The following is a 16,549-nucleotide window of genomic DNA, read 5'->3' as shown; positions in this document are numbered from 1 at the left end:
ACAGATGCTCGCCTGTGGGCACTGCTGTGCTGCCCGACTTTAATCCCTGCTCTGCTGCTACACTACAACTGGGACACATCCAGAGGGGATATGTATATACATGTACATTTGAAACCATCTGTACTGAATTACATAGATTCTCTGTGTGTGTGTGTGTGTGTGTGTGAGTGTGAGTGTGTGTGTGTGTGTGTATATAGACTCATACCCCTCTATGGGGTGCAGTGCGATGGCTCGGGGCTTCTCCATGTTCTGCCACAGCAGCACTTTGCGGTGCGTTCCGTCCAGGTTGGCCACCTCGATGCGGGACGTCCCTGAGTCTGTCCAGTACAACTTGTCATGGATCCAGTCTATGGCCAGTCCACCTGAAGGAGAGAAAAAACATTTGTTTGTCTGAATATGATATCATGCTTTCCTTTCTTAAAGTTGATTATTGTTTTTTACTTATGTTTACTCGTGTTTTTGGAACTCGAGCTTTATGCTTAAAGTTATAATATGTAATTTTTCCATATTACAATGTCTAAAAATGACTGGACCTATGTTATATATTTTTTTGAGTTGTGTTACATGTTCTTACATTATCCCAAATGTTTCCAGCAATTTTCAAACCAGAGAAATCTGTGATTTTAATCATGGTAACGGCACCTCTCACTTGGACATCTGACAATGACGTCACATCCTCTATGTGCACGTGTCCGTGTGGTAGTTGTCTGCCAGAAGCTAAAAGTCGACTTTTCTTTTTCTTAACCACATTTAAAAGATACACTTTTTGTACCATGGTCACTTTCAACTGTGTATTTTAACCAGATGGCCCGGGTAAAAACCTCCTGAACCGACACAGGGAATCCAAACCGGGAGCTTACAGTAATGGTGGTAAAGGCAATATCTCCCATGATCCCATGCTACTGCACGACGTCACATCTTTTCGTATTGTTTTGATTGACAAACCTCTAGCAGCAGAAGTTACATACTGAAGTTACACTCATGAGGCTGATATCAATTCTCTCCTTGTCATTTTTTAAAAGAAATAAATGTTGAATTATTCCTCTATAACGAGTTGTTTTCTCTGTTCTTCGTATCACTCCTATGTATGTCTTGATTAGACAAAGACAAGAAGGAGAGAGAAGGAAGGAGAAATCAAAGGTCATATGTAAAAGAAGATAAATGGAGTCACAGAGACTCACAGAGTGAAATATGCTGAAGAGAAACAAGAGTCAGAGTGAGTTCAAAAAGCAAAGAAACACTGTGGGTGAGAGAAAGCACCGAGGAGAGATACAAAAACAAAAGAAACAGATGAGCAGCTTGAATAGTATACATGACCCACTGCTGAACTAGCATATGAACAAAGTGATGGATGAAGTGAAGGAGAGCAGAGTATAATTGGACAAAAAGCAGCAGAGTTGAATAAACGGGAAAAGATGATAAATGAGCCCGCTGTCCCGCTTAAGAAACCTGCATCCTATCGACCGCCGCACCCACCTGGGCTCTCCAGACCGGTGGAGACCACCTCCTCTACGTTGGAGCCGTTGAGGTTGGCCTTCATGATGCGGTCCAGTGTCACGTCTGACCAGAAGACCAGCTCGCGGTTGTGGTGGAAGTCCAGGGCTATGGCGTTCTCCAGGTTGTTTAACAGCAGCGTGTACTCGGAGCGATGCGGCAAAACCTGACGGATGTCGATGCGGTTGGCGAACAGCAGGACCGGCTCTGGACCTGAAGGGGAACGGAGAGACGGACAGGGATGGAGGAGATGTGATTAGAAAGGACAACAGCGAGAAGCCAAACAAGAGGGCGAAAGTTAGAAAGTAAATAAGAAAAAAAAAAAGAAAAAAGTTTGCGTCAGGACAGATGGTCACTTTTAATAACAGTGAGCATTAATCTCAATAGAGGTGAAGGTCTGGCTGCTGGCAACTGACAGACAGTCCTGACCTGGGTTTAACTCTGGTCTGCAGTAGATTTATGGGCTGCTGTACCAGGCCTGCGCTCTACCTCCGCTGCATATCTAAATCTAGTCCAGACCCTCCGAATGAGCCGACCTCATTCTGAGTCCAATACCCCGGAGCAGAGGAATGGATACAGTTACTGTTGAGGCAAGTATAAACACTATGCAACCGTGTTTTTATTGGAGGTCAAACCCCAGCGACTCTCTGCGGTCACATGTCAAGGTTGAAACATAGTACAGCGGTTTTTACCCAGAGCTTTGCAGCTGCGCTTGTCAGGTCGGAGCTCATAGCCCTGGACGCACCAGCACTGGAACCCCCCCTGCGTGTTGGTACAGCCCTGGCTGCAGTAGCCTTCTTCGGCACACTCGTCCACATCTGGAATGGACCGCAGAGGACAAGAGGAGAAGGACAGAGAGATGGTGGTGTCAATCAATTCAAGACACAATGCGAAGTGTGCAGAGACACAGCCACATCCTACGGCATGTTACACCCATTGAAGTTTGAATTAATTTCTTGACCTTGCAAGCACATCCCTAGAAATTGAAAACAAATATTGCAAATATTTGATCGTAATGAATCAGGAATTCTGGCAATAAAACTTTCGACTTGTGGCAGAATTCCCAGATTTGGATCCACACCAATTTCTAATCAATAATTTATTTGACCATAGCTAAACTTTCCACAAAGTTCCATGGAATTTGTTCATACATTTGGGAAATGACCTGATGACATAAAGACAAACTGACAGACTAACAGGCGTGAACACATGAGCTCTGTGAGTTGGCCACATTCAGGAAGTTAAAGACAGCGGTTAGATTTTATGTCTTTCCTTGCTTCATTACTCTAACTTGTTCCTTTGCTATATTTTGCTGCCTGTTTAGTTTTTAATTTTTGTCTTCCTGATTCTTGAACAGGAGTTAGCAAGTTAGGTTTCGTATTCGAACTTTCTGTGTAAGTTGCTAAGCAACTGACGAATAGTCAAACTCTGCAGGGTCCATGAATATTAACACCCTCGGCCTGCTCGCTCACTTTCAATGCAAACTCTGATGCCATATTGTAGCCACACACACACACACACACAAACACACACACACACACACACACACACACACACACAGAGAGTAGTACCCTGGCAGGCTTTGCCGTCGTCCATCAGTCGGTATCCAGTGTGACAGGTGCACTGGACCAGTCCTCTGACCATCTGACACTTCTGGGAGCAGCCTCCGTTATTCTGGTTACAGTTGCCCTCGTTGGAGCGCGGACCTGCATGAGGAACATAAACACAGCATGCTGATTCAGTATAGGCAACCACAAGCTGTAAAAAAGTATCTGGTGTTGAGCCTTGAAACATTTCTGGCCCACGGGAAGCGAGGCCTGAGGATGTCGGTCGGCCTGGTCCTGGCTGAGGAATCTAAGACCTAAACCTCATCTCAACCATCCTCTTTGAACTTTCATGCCCACCAAGAAAATGAATCCTGGTGTTTTTGGTGACTCCCTGACCTTTCCTTTCAACCTTACAATTCCACTTGTACACAAAAATATTAAAAATGGCCGGAGTGTAATGAAATCAGTGAACACATTAATTCTCCCGAGGGGAAATCACTACTTTGATTAATAATACTGTAATAACACCTCCAAACACCCTACTAAATGTTAACTCTATGTGTTAAATGTCAAGTGTAAAATATGTGTAATAATGCAGTGATAACACTTATTACATTTGACAGTGTGATAAACACTCCATTATATCAAACCTAACATAAGAGGCATTGTTCTTTTGACTAATGTCCAACTGATTAAGTTTAATGCTCATATCAGTCTTCATTACTTAAACACTGTTGTGGCAGTCACAGCGGCACTTCAGAGTGAGTGTTGCTTCATATTCCGCATAAGCTTTAAAGGGAAAATTAATCTCAGACTTCATGTTCAGTCTTCATCCTGCAGCACAGACGCTGAATCAACTCACGGCAGTCGTGGTGCGGCAGCTCGTCGGTCCCGTCTCCGCAGTCGTTGGCCTCATTACACACCTTCCTCTGACCGATGCAGCGGCCGTTCCCACACTGGAACTGATCGGGAGCACAGGGAGGACTTTCTGTGGGGATATACGATGATAGATTGTATTGTTGCAGTATTTATCCCTTCAATAACTCTGGTTGTATCGGACGTTTGTGGGCAATGATGTAATTAAAATGAGCAGGGCTGTGGTATAACAGCAGCTCTGTGTCTCCCACTCTGCCACGCTACAAAAAACAGTTGTAGCTTTAAGTACATCGCCAACGTGTATCTAGAGAGTTTAAGTGTTTTATTTTGGATTTTCCATTAACCTCTCCTTCCACATCAGACCCACCGGTGACTCCAACACTTGCTTCTCGGCTTGTTTGAAAGTCTCGTTGAGAGACTGCAGTGTATCCTAACATGTGAGGTTGAACTACAGGGAAATGTACAAATGATGCAAAAGATATTTTGATTTGATGGAAACTGTGCATCATCAAAAATGAACCATAAACTTTTATAAGGGGAATGTTATGTCATTTGCCATCTTGACTCAGGATACAGGCGTAAATTACTAAAAGAAAGAAGCAAAAACCTTCCAGTTTCATCTTTTCTCTGCTTCCTGTTCATTTACATCTCAACATACAGGTCAGTTTCAGTTGTTTGTCCTCAGTCTTTCCATCAATGAAGGAACTGCCAGACTGATCAGTCTGTTGTTCGAAAGCAACTGTGTTTCTCAACCAACAAAAAAAAAAAAGAAAGAAGTGTGTTTGTCAGCAGAGGAGGGCTGTGCTCAGCTGTTGTCATAACTACCACTGAAGCTCGTGTTATATTTAGCCTCTGGAAACAGGATAACAAACACAGTCTTACCCGTTTTCTCACAGCCCTCTTCATCGCTGCGGTCTGAGCAGTCATCCTCGCCATCGCATCTCCATGACAACCGGACGCAGCGTCCGGTACCACAACGGAACTGGTCAGCCGTGCACATGGACGTAGCTGCAGAACACACACACACACACACACAAAAACATTATTACATCATTCTTCGATCAGCTGATTTGAGATATTATGAATGATTGCATCGTTTTCCCATCAAGAGCCTGACATCACATTAAAGACTGAAATTAACACGAACAATCACGTAAAGAGGGAACAGACATATCTGCAGATACACAGCCACACACAGAACAGCTACTCACTGCAGTTCTTCTCGTCTGATTGGTCGTCACAGTCATACTCGCCGTCACACCTCCAGCCGGCGTTGATGCACATCCCACTGCTGCACATGAATTCAACTGATCTGCAGGGCTGGTGGGAGGCTACACACACACACACACAATGACATTAGACACATGAAAAACACAGCAGACAACAAAAAAATCTTTCACGTCATCACTTTTATGATTTGACTCATTTTTCCTTGTGATAATTAATGTTGAAATGATTATTTGATTAATCAATTAATCTCTATCGGTTTTGATAATAGATTAATTATTTCATTCACGTATCTGTTTCCAGCTTCTCAAATGTAAATGTAAAGATTTGCTGCTTTTCTGTTCAATATTGTTGTAAATCGAATATCTTTGTGTTCGGACTGTTGGTTTGTACAAAACAAGGGATTCGCTATTTTCAACCATTTTATAGATCAAACGATTCATTGATTAATCAGAAAAATAAGTCTGGACCCGAACATGCTCAAAGCTTCACTGTCATATGCACAGAGAAGTCGTCACTGGAGCTGTCCTCTCTGATTGCTGTCCATTGAAAAGAAATATATCCCATAATTGGCTGTGTTTATTTTGACTGCCTTATGATCCTCTGTGACAAGAGATCACAGCTGCCCCACCTTTAAATCTCCTACCACATCTCTACATGTGATCAGATCAAAGCGAAACTCAAACTGGCGGCAGATGAAGACGGAGGTGGACGAGAAGATTAGAGCTGAATCAAACATAAGCATCTTAAATCCCGAGTGTCTGTGAACGCACGTGTGAGTGTGTGTGTGTGTACTTCTTTGACATGTTTCCTCCTGACAGCACGAGTCCCCCCCCCCCCCCCCCCCCCATCGAAGCTACAGTGGGCGTGAGATAAGGGAGGAACGAAATGACAAGCGAGGGAATGCAGGAGGAAGAAAGGCAAGAAAAAAAAAGAGATGTTGTAGAGCTTCAAGCATCCCCGTACAGACTTATCAACTGGGCAAGAGAAGAGAGAGATGATCAAAACAGCAGGTGGCTCACCCACAGAGAGAGAGAGAGGGAGAGGGAGGGAGAGAGAGGGAGAGAGAGAGAGAGAGCGCGAGAGAGGGAGAGGGAGAGAGAGAGGCAGGCTTATAGGCCACAAGAATCAGCGTGGGATGCCGATGAACACACTGACGCCCACACACACACTCAAATGATTCATCCACCCTTTATCTCGCTCCTTGTTGTTCTCTTTATTCCTCTCCCTCTCTCTCTCACGCACGCACACACACACACACACACGTGTGCGCGCACACACACACACACACACACACACACACACACACACACACACACACCACCTACCAACTAATTTCTTTCATCTTTCTCAGCTATGCACCCGAAAGCAGTATCAGTGTTTGCAACACGGCCTGCGAGTGTGAGTGTTTTTGGATATGTGTGTGTTTGTGTGTGTGCATTCACATAAAAGGGGAGGGAGGGAGGAGGGAGAACAAGAGAGAGAGAGAGAGAGAGAGAGAGAGAGACAGAGAGGGAGAGAGAGAGAGAGAGAGAAAGAGAGAGATAGAGATAGAGAGAGAGAGAGAGGCTTCTTCTCTAACAAAGCGCCCTTCATGTGTCTGGAGAGTCGATGCCAAGGAATGCTGTCTGAGGATGGGCTGTCTTATGCCTCTGTGGAATGCCTCCTCTGTGTGTGTGTGTGTGTGTGTGTGTGTGTGTGTGTGTGTGTGTGTGTGTGTGTGGGCTGTGTGTTTGTGCGTGAGTGTGAGTGAGTGTGTCCACAAACTATCTGTATGTTTCAGAAAGCCAAGACGAGAAAAAAAAAAAAAAAAAAATGCTCTAATTCTGGACGAATGCTGGTAAATAAAATAAAAAATAAAATAAGTAAATAATGGAAATTAACGTGCAGTTTAAGAAAGTAAAGGGCAGCAGGAAACGAGGAGTTAAGAGGACATCAGGGTTTCTGTATATCTGACGTAGATTGATCTATTATTGGTTTTCGGTTTTCCTGTCAGTCCTTAGTGAAGAATTGAGGATGCTGACAGTTTGAGTTCCTCCTGACATCTGCATCATCATTTATAGACATTTCACAGTTTTAAAGACCCGAACAAACAGTGTGTGTGTGTGTATGTGTGTGTATGTGTGTGTATATGTGTGTATGTGTGTGTGTGTGTGTCTGGCAATACCTTGTTAATTTATATCTGACATGTGATGTAGTGTTTTCCCTGCACAGATATTTTAAGCATTTTTCAGGCCCGTCTACTGTGTTGTTTTTTTTTTTCTTTCATTCCTCAACTTTCAGAAAAAAGGCTAAACACTTGAGAAGCGAAGCAGCAATTAAGAAACCTGGATGTGGGAGGAGACGAGAGAGAAAGCTCAGTCGACTAACATGACCTTACAGATGATCAAACGATGTTACAAAACCTCAGAGCTGTGCTTATCGCACTGCAGATAAAGGCATCAAAGGGGGGAAACCACCATGTATGAGTGTTCATGAGTGTGTGGTGTATGTGTGTGTGTGTGCGTGCGTGTGTGTGTGTGTGTGTCTGTGTGTGTGTGTGTGTGTGTGTGAGAGAGAGAGAGAGAGGCAGAGATGTGGTGGGCTGTTGTAGACAATGAGCGAATGAAACGAACATGTGAGAAGTCGGGGATGAGAGAACGAGGAGGGAGATTTGTCGGCAGCAGGCAGCGTCTCCGGAGTGAGGAGGGCGAAATATGATAGCCTGTGTTAATCAGGACCATGTCCTTACTGTGTGTGTGTGTGTGTGTGTGTGTGTATTTGTGTGATACAGTGACTGAAACATGTAACAGGCAGAGTGTTTTCCAGCTCTGACAGACGCTGTCGAGCGCCCGTCTACAAACAGCAGCTGTTCTCAAGCTGAGCTCAACCGGCCATCCAGCGTTAACATGAGAAATCGACACTGGGCGTTAAGATGAAGTACAGTTGTCAGACCTTGGACGCTGGTAGCATCTATTAAAGCACCTAAAGCTATAGTATTACTGCTCCTTAAAGACTGTGTGGGTGTCGTTTGACCAGGTTTGACGATGATCCATCTTCTCAAATGTGGAGATTTGTCTCCTTTCTCTGTAAACTGAAGATCTGTGGGGATTTCTTTTTGGGGGCTGCTGGCCGCACGAAAAACAACAACACTTCTACAACACACCACATGTCTTCCAAAGAGCTTTTACACCTAGAAACATTTACAAAGATACACTAAGATTATCTCTCTTACAGACAATTTGTTTTTAATCAAAATGTGTACAGTTAAATTTATTTGCACTAGTAATTCACACACACACTCATTATAATTATAATTACAGGTTTTCTTTTGCACCGTTGTTTTTTTTGCACTGCTGTTGTTTCTTCATATCATTGTCATTTTCTTAATGTGTACAGTTTCTCCTGGGCTGGTTGTGCGTGTTTTAATGTCTACTCTATGCAGCCTTTATATTGCCCCCTGGGAAAAAATAAAGTATCTTGATTTGAATTGAATTGGAAAAAAATCAAATTAAAGCCTTAACTTAAGACTTCCTGTTCGGATCAGCCTATGATGTGCTTTTAAACTCCAGTTGAACTTCAACTAGAGAAAATCTGCAGGTCATGAGGATGTGTTGCTGTTTTGCGACACGTGTGCAGCGTTGTCATTGGGACACATGCAGGGAGAGAAGAGAGTGAAGCAGAGAGGAAGAAGGGATGGAGAGTGGAAACTCTAATTTTAATCTAATGTTGTAACAGAGGACTGATGTCTCAGAGGAGCTTCACCTTCCTCCTGGAGCGCTGCCACGGACCCTAAAGAGTTGTGTGTGTCTCTGTGCGTGTGTGTGCGTGCACGTGGGTTAGGACAGCTGACTGTGAGGTTTACACCAGCAGGACAGACTGGATCAGCCACTCCACTGTAACAATGTGCTTTGTTTTGTTCTTGGACGTTCACCAAGTTTTTGCAACTAAGATCTGAAAACGTTTTTGGAAAGTGTTCCTCGTTGTTCTGCGAGACCGTCACTTTTGCCCAGAGTTAGAGTAAAGACATTTAGCTGGTCTAAATTCAAGGTTTGGACATGTATAGGTAATAACAGAGCGTTAGTGACGGGGGAGAAACATGTTTCCTTTCAGGTTCAACGTTATGAAACACCTGAAGTCAGCGTCTTCATTATGTTGATGGAAAACTTACAACAGTCCGACTCATCCGACCAGTCCCCACAGTCGTCGTCTCCATCGCAGTGGTAGATGTCCAGGATGCAGCGTCCGTACGCACACTGGAACTCCTCCACGCTGCAGGTGGCCGTCATCACATCTGAGGCTGCACGGGGACACAGATGTGTTAAACAGATGTTGATGCTGAAAGCGACGCTGTTTGTCTGAGGCTCTTTGAAGATTCAACTGTTGTGCGCCGACTGTCAGAGACTACACATGAAAAGACGGAGAAGCCCCCCCCCCAACTCTCTGTTCAGACTGTGCACGTGTTGACACGCTCTGCAGTAAACTGGTTTAGATGAAAGAAGGTTCCACTTCTTTTAAATTTGAATCATGAAGATGCAGCATGAAGAGATTGATTGGATAGTCTGGACTGACTTTGGCCTGTAGAGCAGACTCGTGTTCAGATGTGGAAACTTTCTTGTTTTGAATCACATATTTCAGCTTTCGAATTTCAGTCTAACTTTGGATTTAATTATTTTGGATATGAGGACAAACGCCTGCTATGATTAATGGCCTCTCTTTTCATCCTGCCACTTCGCTGCCAGAGATAAGTTCCCTGTTTGAAGTCTCTATGGAGCACTTGACTCCCTTCTCTTATAAAAACCAGTAAAAAAAAAGACAAAAACAAAAACAAAAAAAATAATAACAAGTGTTCTCCGACCTAGATTCTAGAAATCAGGTTTATGCTTCATTCTTTAACGTGAGAAGCATTCAACCCGTCTCATAGTGTTCCTAAACACACACACAAACACACTCAGAATAACTTACGGCAGTTTTCCTCATCCGATCCATCTTTGCAGTCCGTGTCTCCGTCACAGTACCAGTGCTCGGCGATGCAGCTGCCGTCCGTGCAGCGGAACTCCTTGTCTGAACATTTACGCATGTCTGGCACGGAGAACACACAAGTAAAGTTAATAAGAGTTAATAAGTGCAAATGAATGAATGACCTGCTTGCATGCTGGCGTTCTGTGTGTGGTACCCACCACACTGTTCATCACTGTTGTCCCCGCAGTCATTGTCGCCGTCGCAGTGCCAGAGGCTGCGAATACAGTAGCCATTCTGGCAGTGAAACTCATCCTCCTCACACTCCCTGGGAGCTGCAGAGAGAGAGAAAAAAGAAAAGGTTTCAGAGGACAAATAATGAGGATCCTACAAAAGCAAAGAGCACATACTGTGTCAGAATGTGATAACAGGCAGCAGATATTATATCTAAAACTGCGCTGGCATCAGGGGAACTGCAGCCTTTCACGTCAGGCTCAGAGCAAAGGGCCCAGGAGAAGAAACACAGATTTTTCTCTCCATAAACATGGTGAACTCTCCCGAGGCTGCAGGTCTAAAGCTCAAAGACTCCCGTGGTTCGATCTCCGCAAAAAAAGGATGTCTGATCGACAGCACAGCGAGGAGGAAGGCTGAGCGTGTGCAGTACATGCGGCTATGTTCACAGTCACTGACTGATCAGAGGGAGCACATTTCCTACAGTAATGACTGTATTTATTCAGCACTTTTCCAAGACGAGTAACAAATGTCTTGCAAAAACCCATGAAACCAAACCACCTTAACGAGTGGCTGTAAAAAGAATCTGGCGATCCATCCCACAGAGGCTGCGGTCAGCTTGGATTAACGTTGGAAAAAAAAAACACTTAAAACATCCACAGAAATATCTCAGACCACAATCTGAGCATAATCCTCGTCTCCACTGTCCTTGTGTGTGCTCGGGTCTAATTTAACACAAACCGGGCTGAATTGTCCGGAGCATATTAGAAATGTACAAGTTCAGTGAGGTCTGTTTTTACTTGAGTTGGACGTTCTGCCATCAGCTGATCCTGGGACATTATGACAAGAGTCACGAGAACCGATACATCGGTACCAAGTCGATGCTAAAATTACAATAAACAATAACACCATCCCCAGTTCCTTAGATTTTAAACACGGTTTGTATTCAGGACTTGTTAATATCCACCAAACCTGAGACTCAGCAGCTTGTTTTATGTCTCCGTTAAATAAAGTGGCTGCTCTAGGCTACAAAATGTTGTTTCACCAGACAGTTTAACCTTGAGACAAGAGATGGAAAATGCATCACTCCCTCCAGTGAACTTCCAGGACTGTGACATTGACAGTGTTTCAGTTTCAAACCCTTTTCAGTTATCCAAACAACTCCTCCACCTTTGTTCTTTTAATCAAACCTGCATTGATAAAAGGCTGAATAGATTTTCAAAAAACTGCCTTCTACTGTTGCCGCCGCAATCGATGGCAGAGCCTCGCCTTACTCGCCCGGGGGGCCACGCAAACAGCCTCGTCAAGGAGAACCAATGATGGATGGCCCCTGGCAGGAGGTAATCTATAATTTATCACTGCCATGTGTGAGTGTTAGACAGCTGAGACAAACAGAGAGAGATAAGGAGAGACAGAAACAGGAGGAAGCCCACAGAACAGAGCGACGGGAGAAAAAAAAAAAACAAAACAAAAAACAGATCAAGTTTTTCTTTATTTCAGGGAGATTTTTCATCTCTTCTCAGCTGTGTCGCAGCTTGACAGCACGAGTCAAGGCTACCACTGACACACTGCACTTCTGAGATGAGTGACATGACATGAGGCTCCAGGGTCTGTGTGTTTATGTGTGTGTTTGTGTGTGTGTGTGTGTGTGTGTGTGTGTGTGTGTGTACATGTTTAGTGCACCTTTGGATATTAAATATTTCTGCATGCATAGGAGATGCTTCCAAGATAGTTTGACTCTCTCTCTCTTTTTTTTTAATCTGTCTGCATATTGGCAGCTCCCCATAGCTAATGTTTCCAAATATCCACGCTTACGTGACTTAGGTCTCAAAAAGGAGCCTCTAAAAATTCCTACTGATGCACGACACGATGGAGGTGAATGAAATCCAAAAACTTAACTGTGCACAGTTTTTCCCAGCGCTGCTCTGCTCTGCACCAAAGACAATCGTCTCTGTGCAAACTGTGTATAGTGAGGAGTGTGAATCATCAGCGGAGAATCCAGTCTGCTGAAATGACCTATATGGTTAGATAGCGGAGAGTGGAGTTGTTCCAATATCCACACTAGTATCAAAAAGGCCTATCTAAGTCTATGCACTGATCTGATACCATGTAATTTAGCAGCTCACACAGGAAGTTGTGCTGTGCAGCCACTGGTGAAGTAAATAGTGTAATGCTATTAACGTTATCGCCATTAGCAACATGTCAGCAATGTCTGCAAAGTTTTAATTTGGACGGGTGGAACTGGCGTTGTGTTATTCATTTAAAGGGTGTGTGGCATTCACGTATCTGTTCATGCTGTACAAAGGGTTTAACCTGAGCTGTGCCACGCAACAATGACAGCATAGCATATCACATCCATACAGCGTTAGTGGTCTACAGCTGTTTATAAAAACACATTGGTACCACATCAGTACTCGGTATCAGCTGATACATAAGTGCAGGTGTCAGAATCGGGAAGGAATGAAAACATTAACAAACATTTTGATGAGGATCCTTTAAAATTTGGTTAATAAAGTGTGACCAGGCTTTGCATTGAGCAGAACACTCTCTCGCTCTCTGGACAATTAAATAACGGCATTACTGTTTATAAATTACATCAAACACATCTTTAGCTCTTTTGAATTGAAATTTCTTGTCACTAATCTGCCAAGATTTAGTAAAAACTGATGCGATGTGTGTGTGTGATGAGTTAATATCTTCCAACATATGAGCCCTACCGACTGATCGGTCAGACTCTTTTGACCGCTAAACCTCAGCTGACCTCACCCTCGCCAGAACGCCCCTCCCCCTACAAATGGAGAAAAGCCCAACAGCAGGTCCAAATGAGAATCTAATTTTACTTGCGCTATCGGCAGATACTCATTTATTCAACTTGTTAGAAAATAATTGATTCTCTCCCCCTCTCTGCTTCTCCCGTGCTCTCTCTCTCTCTCTCTCTCTCTCAGCGAGGTAAACAGAGGAAGGTCAGAGGTCAACAAGCCCTCAAGACGCTCATCATTCATACAGCAGCCAAACGTCAAAGGGCAAAGGGCACAGAAAGTCATTACCAGGCTGTGTGTGTGTGCTTGTGTGTGTGTGTGTGTGTGTGTAGGTGTGTGCGTGTGTGTGTGTGTGTGTGGTGAAATAGTGTTGTTGTTTTTCTCGGTGTTGTTGTCTTTAAAACTTGAAAAATTCTGAAACTCATGTTCAAACCCACACCAAGACACACCTCAGTCTCCATGTGTGTCTGAAATCTTGACAACTACTTGAGTTCCAGCCGAGCGTGGAGGATTGTCTCCCCGTCTCTAAATAATGAAATAAAACCACTGCATGGTGGGGAGAAACAAAATATATTGGGAGGTGAAAGACAAACCGGGGTGAAAGAATGAGGAGAAAAGAAAGAAGCATGAAATAATAAGTAGTTTTGGGAGCAGGGGAAGGAGGGAAATTTACCGGGCATGAAGATGAAAAATTCATAGCCAGCTTCCCCATCAGGAAGTAATTCGCTGTCTGGCTGCTGATAGAGTATGTGGGTCAACAAAGGAGGAGAAGAAATCACTGGATGACAGACAGATGAGAAAAATCATTCAGAGGAGAAAGAGCTAACCTGCCAGTGACTGCTGCACATACGAGCTACATGAGGGAGAATACAACGGAAAACAACCCGTCAGGTTTGGGCTGTATCTGCTCTGAGAGATTTTATTTAAATGCTGTTAAAGAGGGAAGCTGCTAGTTTTCAACACACGGGTACTGTGGCTTCATGACATCAACCAGTCTGTCAGTCCAATACTCTGAATTATTCCTTTCAGTGTCTCTGAGCAAAACTTTGTTGTGTTGGTGAACTCTCCTCAGAGATGAGCCAAGCTTTTCACGAGCTGGGATTAAACGGGAAACCGCTATTAAATCAAAAATATTAGAAGTGTCCTTTATGGGGCTCGTTCTGCTTCTCCCATCTACATCAGACAGACCAAAAGCAGCTTTTCTTTGAATTGGTTACCAAAACAAAATTTGATTGAAGTTCATATAGATGTTATTGTGGACCCAGACGCCGTCATATCCGGGCCCATTTAGACAGAACGTTTCTAGCCTGTAAGGCGCTGGTCATTTGATGCTACTCAGCCAATCATTGCGACTGGAGTCAGTCAGAGATCCACATACACACACACACACACACACACACACAAACACACACACACTGAGAGACAAAAGAAATAAGAGGCCGATGTTCTGGACCTTTGGTGGAAGAAATTTTGTCTAACTGGACCTCTTTGAATTTTAATTGAACGCCCGGGTCCTGACAGGACGCTGTCTGACTCCGACAGTTTTGTCTCCATCAGGAACACGTCACCCCCGGTAACTAATCCTGTCCCGACACAGAGTTTTAAGTGTGATTAAAGTGAATCACCAAACTGACAGTGACAGTGTGAAGGAATGACTGGCCTGCAGTGTAGATCAACACGGATCAGACCGCACACATGGAGCCTTCTGAGTCATTATGGGTAAATACGGAGACTAAAAGTGGACGATGTGTTCACTGAATCTGACCACCAACTCCACTCTGACAAATGGAGCACCACACGCACACACACACACGCACACACACACCCACACACACACACACACACACACACACACACACACACTACACCTTCTCACTGACAAGCTGTATTCCCTCGCCTCACAACCCCAATCCTGAAACTTAACCTTCATCTAATTCTAGCCTTAAAGTGACATTCACATTAGATGCCAACTTTCAGGACCTACAGTTTTTGATACTCAGTGAGTCGTGTAGTTCCCATAATGCAATAGCACATTTTCTTTATACCCTCTCTGGCTGATAAATGCCAATGTTTTTCAAACTCAACACCAACAGTCCAAACAAGATGTTAAAACTATATTCATCTCATACAAATCAGTCTCTCAGTTGTAATGCTGTTGGAGATATTGTGATTTTTTTGGCGGTGGCGTGTTGTTTAGGTACTAGTGAGACAATGAAATACAACCAAGGAAGTCAAGTAAATGTTTTTTAAGGCTGATGAGACGCCAGAATTCTGCACAAGAGTAACGGGATTTTACATCTCTACAAAGTTTTCCCAGCAGCCGTTATGTGTTGGCACCCCTCAGTGCACCAACAGACCGGCTCCATTCAAAGGAATGAGAGAGCTGCGTTTTTCAACACGGGGTTCAAAGGCCTGACGACCTTGGAATAATGCATGAGCGCTCCCACGTCAGAAATGACGAGAGGTTTTCCCGTTCCTCAGAATCTGCCAACACTGCATGAATGCAGCGTTAACTCCTTAAACAGCTCTCTGATGAAGTGAGGAACAGACTCTCGCTTTCCAAAACAAGATGTCGATGTTAAAATGGTCCTCACAAAGACAGAAACACAGGAGCGCACACAAACACACACACACACACACACATACACACCTACCCACCAGGCAGCAATGCAGAGATACATAAATATGACTGCAGATATAGACACACTCCTCACTTCACTGCAGGCCACATTCTGCCTTGCAGGCAGCTGAGGGGTATTTTGGAATGAACACACACACACACACACACACCAAATCAAAACAGGAACAGAATAAACTGAGGGCAAAGGTCAGAGAATGCCTTGTGTGGTGAACGTGGGAGTGCTGACCTCTCGCAAGTGTGTGTGTGTGTGTGTGTGTGTGTGTGTGTGCGTGTGTGTGTGTGCACGTGTGTGTGTGAGTGTGAGTGTGTGTGTGTGTGTGTGTGTGTGTTTTTGTGACAGCCAGGCAACTTCTTTAGACTCTAAACAAACACCTCATTGCACATGGCTGCCTCAAACATCTGTCCACTTTAATAACTCATCCCCTCGAGCCTGACAGAGCAGGTCGAGTGTGTGTGTGTGTGTTTGTATATGTGTGTCTGTGGTACGACGCATATCGATGTGACTGCCACTGATTGTTTGGGTGTTTGCGGTGACAAGAGAGATAGAGAGAGAGAGACAGAGAGAGAGACAGAGAGAGAGAGAGAGAGAGTAAGTGCACTTACGACAGTCCTGTTCGTCAGAGTCGTCCTCACAGTCGTTGTCTCCGTCACACACCCAGGAGCGACGGATACATTTGCCGTTGTCGCAGTGGAAGTCCAGCGGCGAACAGGTGGGGAGCACTGCAAACAAACAAGGAGAGACAACAAGTGTGTCAGCGAAAAACACAAACAGACCACGAAGCTGAGCGGAGACAGGAAACAGGTTTACACACGCGTTCAGTGAAACTGTATCCTAA

At 44.2% G+C, this 16,549-nt stretch overlaps 1 protein-coding gene across 3 annotated transcripts in view; it reads right to left on the bottom strand.

Annotated features, from left to right (window-relative positions):
- lrp4 (low density lipoprotein receptor-related protein 4) overlaps positions 1-16,549 on the bottom strand; it is a 114,703-nt gene that overhangs the window by 23,539 nt on the left and 74,615 nt on the right. For all 3 annotated transcript variants that reach the window (XM_056374300.1, XM_056374307.1, XM_056374315.1), the window contains exons 3-13: positions 16,317-16,433; positions 10,304-10,417; positions 10,089-10,205; positions 9,295-9,423; positions 5,129-5,248; positions 4,800-4,925; positions 3,904-4,029; positions 3,066-3,200; positions 2,187-2,312; positions 1,477-1,707; positions 206-362 (exon numbers count right to left, since the gene is read on the bottom strand). In XM_056374300.1, the coding sequence (XP_056230275.1) occupies positions 206-362; positions 1,477-1,707; positions 2,187-2,312; positions 3,066-3,200; positions 3,904-4,029; positions 4,800-4,925; positions 5,129-5,248; positions 9,295-9,423; positions 10,089-10,205; positions 10,304-10,417; positions 16,317-16,433 (1,498 nt within the window). The remainder of the gene's footprint in view (positions 1-205; positions 363-1,476; positions 1,708-2,186; positions 2,313-3,065; positions 3,201-3,903; positions 4,030-4,799; positions 4,926-5,128; positions 5,249-9,294; positions 9,424-10,088; positions 10,206-10,303; positions 10,418-16,316; positions 16,434-16,549) is intronic.

The sequence above is a fragment of the Seriola aureovittata genome, chromosome 1 (genome assembly GCF_021018895.1).
Source record: "Seriola aureovittata isolate HTS-2021-v1 ecotype China chromosome 1, ASM2101889v1, whole genome shotgun sequence".
NCBI classification, from domain to species: Eukaryota; Metazoa; Chordata; class Actinopteri; order Carangiformes; family Carangidae; genus Seriola; species Seriola aureovittata.
The sequence above is the reverse complement of the archived record's forward strand: the minus strand, read 5'-3'. Positions and strand labels throughout refer to the sequence as shown.